Source organism: Nestor notabilis, unplaced genomic scaffold (genome assembly GCF_000696875.1).
Source record: "Nestor notabilis isolate BGI_N333 unplaced genomic scaffold, ASM69687v1 scaffold16971, whole genome shotgun sequence".
Classification (NCBI taxonomy): Eukaryota; Metazoa; Chordata; class Aves; order Psittaciformes; family Psittacidae; genus Nestor; species Nestor notabilis.
The window spans coordinates 35,583-38,788 of NW_009913538.1; the positions used below are offsets into that span (position 1 = coordinate 35,583).

General features: G+C 40.2%; 1 protein-coding gene across 1 annotated transcript in view; it reads right to left on the reverse strand.

Annotated features, from left to right (window-relative positions):
* Positions 1-1,586: 1,586 nt before the first annotated feature.
* The window catches only part of CNIH4 (cornichon family AMPA receptor auxiliary protein 4), a 6,522-nt gene continuing 4,902 nt past the window's right edge, over positions 1,587-3,206 (reverse strand). Inside the window, exons 3-4 of the mRNA XM_010023252.1 lie at positions 2,372-2,512; positions 1,587-1,790 (exon numbers count right to left, since the gene is read on the reverse strand). Of these exons, the coding sequence (XP_010021554.1) occupies positions 1,763-1,790; positions 2,372-2,512 (169 nt within the window). The 3' untranslated portion in view covers positions 1,587-1,762. The remainder of the gene's footprint in view (positions 1,791-2,371; positions 2,513-3,206) is intronic.

The following is a 3,206-nucleotide window of genomic DNA, read 5'->3' on the forward strand; positions in this document are numbered from 1 at the left end:
CTTAGAAATCACTGGAGGCAATGTATCTTACAAACTTTTTCATTAACAATAAAGCTCTTAGTCTAAAGACATGGCGCCGAGATAAGAGGTAAACCTGCAAATTTTATAAGCAGTGGACTTACAGAGCATGTTTCTCAGTATGAAATGTCATTAAATTCCTCTACCATTAGCACTACAGCAAGGACTTAAACCGAGCAGCTTACTAACACCACCCTTTCCTCTAGGACATAACACCCACAATATGTGTTCTACCTTTCTTTCACATACAAATAAGGTCATGTATTGCCTACCATAATAAGCTGTGGCAAAAGTTAACTTCCCTCTCTTTTAAAGTTTTATTTGCTTTCCTTTTACCCAGACCTACATCCTGTCTGGGTTTCAGCTTTATAAGGCAGTACCTTCTGCAGTCTGATGCTTGTGGTGTCAAGTAGTCTGTGGTGTGCAGCTGTGGGAGCTATTTCCTTAGTTATTTTTAATGAGTGTAGTTTTCAGCAGTTTTTCATCTTTGCAACAGCTGAACTTGGCCTCCATCCATCATGAATTTAAAGCCAGACTTTTCCTAGAACAAGCACTGTACACAGGGTACCCAGAGAAATCAAAATTCAGTGTTGTCTTTTCACTGCTAGCCATGAAAACGATCTGCTAACTGCAGCTATTCACCCAGGAACAAGGAAAAGCTCATAAGTTTTAGGACTTAATTACAGAACTGTATTTATGAAGTGTTTCACTTTCAAACAATCCCCCGTTTCCATGCACATATTTAAAGACAGTTATTGGACAGTGAGGGTACAAATTCAGGTTTATATAATTATCACTGATGCAAGAGCTGCATAAAGCAAATATAGTTTGCTGGTGTCTTTGAAGCAGTTGCATCAGAATTGGGTTAACTGGGGTTATGGTTTACCTGAGCACCTCCCTGAGCTAGATGTACTCTTGATTCAGCTCACTGGGTATAGGAGCAGCAGGTTCAGGGAGCAGTGACTGCAGGTAGCCTTTTGCTCTGTAACCAACTCCAACCCCAGTGCAATACCTTGTATGGAGGGCTGTGATGTATTTCAGTAACAAAACAGGAGTTGAAGGGAAAAGCCAAGTATTAATCACATTTCTTATTTATCTGTTTTTCACTCTTACACACAAGTGTCACTTCGCCAAAAGAACCTCAATCCATCCAAACACAAGACTTCATATAGGTTGTTGGAAGGGACGGGTGGAAAGGGAAAAAAGCGTTAACTTTTATTCCATTGCTTTTTAGCTGGAAAACACACTGACACAAAGATGCAAGCTGTGCTGCTGCTCCACTTGGAAATCTATGTTCCAGCCACTGCTTCAAACTAGGCTCTTACAGGACAGCTTGACAGCAAAAGGCACATCCTGGCATCTTCCAGTAAGAAACAGGCATCGGAGTTGCACTTAAATTTGTTCTGGAGCTACCACTACTATTACCCCATGCTACTGAAATGAGTTTCCCTTCCCACCATTTAATTCCTATGAGATCAGTTCTGTAGGCAAGGATTTCACCTTACAGAAGCAGCAGCTCCAGCAGTTTGGGTTGTAAAGGAACAAAACCAAGTGCTACACAAATCCAGTGTCTTTTGAAAATCTTTTATGTTAAAAATACAGAAAAAAATATTTCTTGTTCAAAGAGGTAAAATATACTGCACGATGACACTGATCTAGGTATGTTCGGAGGGTGTCTGTGGCTCCACAACCAGTCACTGGAGCGATGACCCAATTTGGCAGCTAACGGTTCTTTTTCAACTTCTCAATCATTTATCAAAGCCAGAATCATACTGTGGCAAAAACAGAGAACATGACACCAGTGGATTACTGAGGCATGTGCAAGTAGCAACAGCGATTGCTTTCATGGAGAGAACTGTGCTTGATTCTGAAATGGAAAGTTAAGGCAACTGTGCTCTGCTCACGAAGACAAGGAATGCAGAAGCAATCCTGCAGCAGAACAGGAGTTGTTCTGTCCTGTAGTAAATGAGCCCAGCACAGAACTCACCCATTTGTAACTTAGCTTGAACAATTTTATTTTCTAGAACAGACCTTGTAAAATAAATTTGGTCCTCAAGATGATTTCCGTTATACACAGGCCACTTATTCCAGCTGCTGAAATCATGTAACTCCTTATATTGTACTTACAGATTTTTGAGATTAAGGAGTAGTCTGAGTTTCCAAACAATGATGGATCAGAGAGAATAAGGGCATATAATGAGCATGCAGATAGTTCTCAGAATATATTATTGAGGCTTAGCAGGATGCAAAATGGTAAGACACAAATTCCAGCAATTACCATAGCAGAACAGGGGAGATAAAAATAGCTGGCAGACAATTCCTTTGTTCCTTGGGAGCAATTTTTGCAACTTACCTGTAAAGGTACATGAAGAAACAGAGCAGATGAAAGCCTAGTTTAATCATGGCTTCCTTCATGTGTGATTTCAGTTGTCCTCGGTTATGGATCTCTGTGGGGTCAAATACCCCCATGTTTCCACATGGCACCATAATGTACCTGAAAGTGTAAGCAAGAAAGAAACCAAATGAAAACAGAAATATAGTCACCAGAACATTAGGGAGAGTAGAGGAAGGAGAATGGGAGAGCTTGCACAGAAGGGACTTCCATCTGAAGAGCTGTTTCACAATTCAACATAAGGGAGCTCTTTTTAACTCTATTTCAGTTTCAGGATATTGTGTGAATTTCTGCCACTGCAACCCACAAACAAACAGGACAAGAAGTATTAAATGCATCATCCCAACATCCCATGTGTAAATGGGAGAGTTACCAGGCAATAGCTGACTCCAGTTTGTTTTAATTGCTGTTCATGGTTACTTGATGTTATGGTAGAAACATTCACCCACAGTGGAAAGATACATTAGATGAAACTGGAAAAGATTTCATTTAGCTAAGAATTTAGCTAATAAATTATTTATTTACCAGAATACCCCACACAGATAATCACAAACTCCAGTGGTCAAATGAGACAGCATAAAGAAGACAAAAGATCTATGTATTATTCCCACCTTTGTCACAACCATCCTGTGTTATCTCAGCAGAGACACTGAGGCTGACAGGGTGGGAGACTGGGCAGAATGAAGAAGCTAAGCACTGCTGTCTAAACCCACATAAGAACAGAAGCCTAGAACAGTATAATTAGTATTTCACTTCAGTGTCATACAGGCTCTACCTTCCTGAAGTAACACTCTTT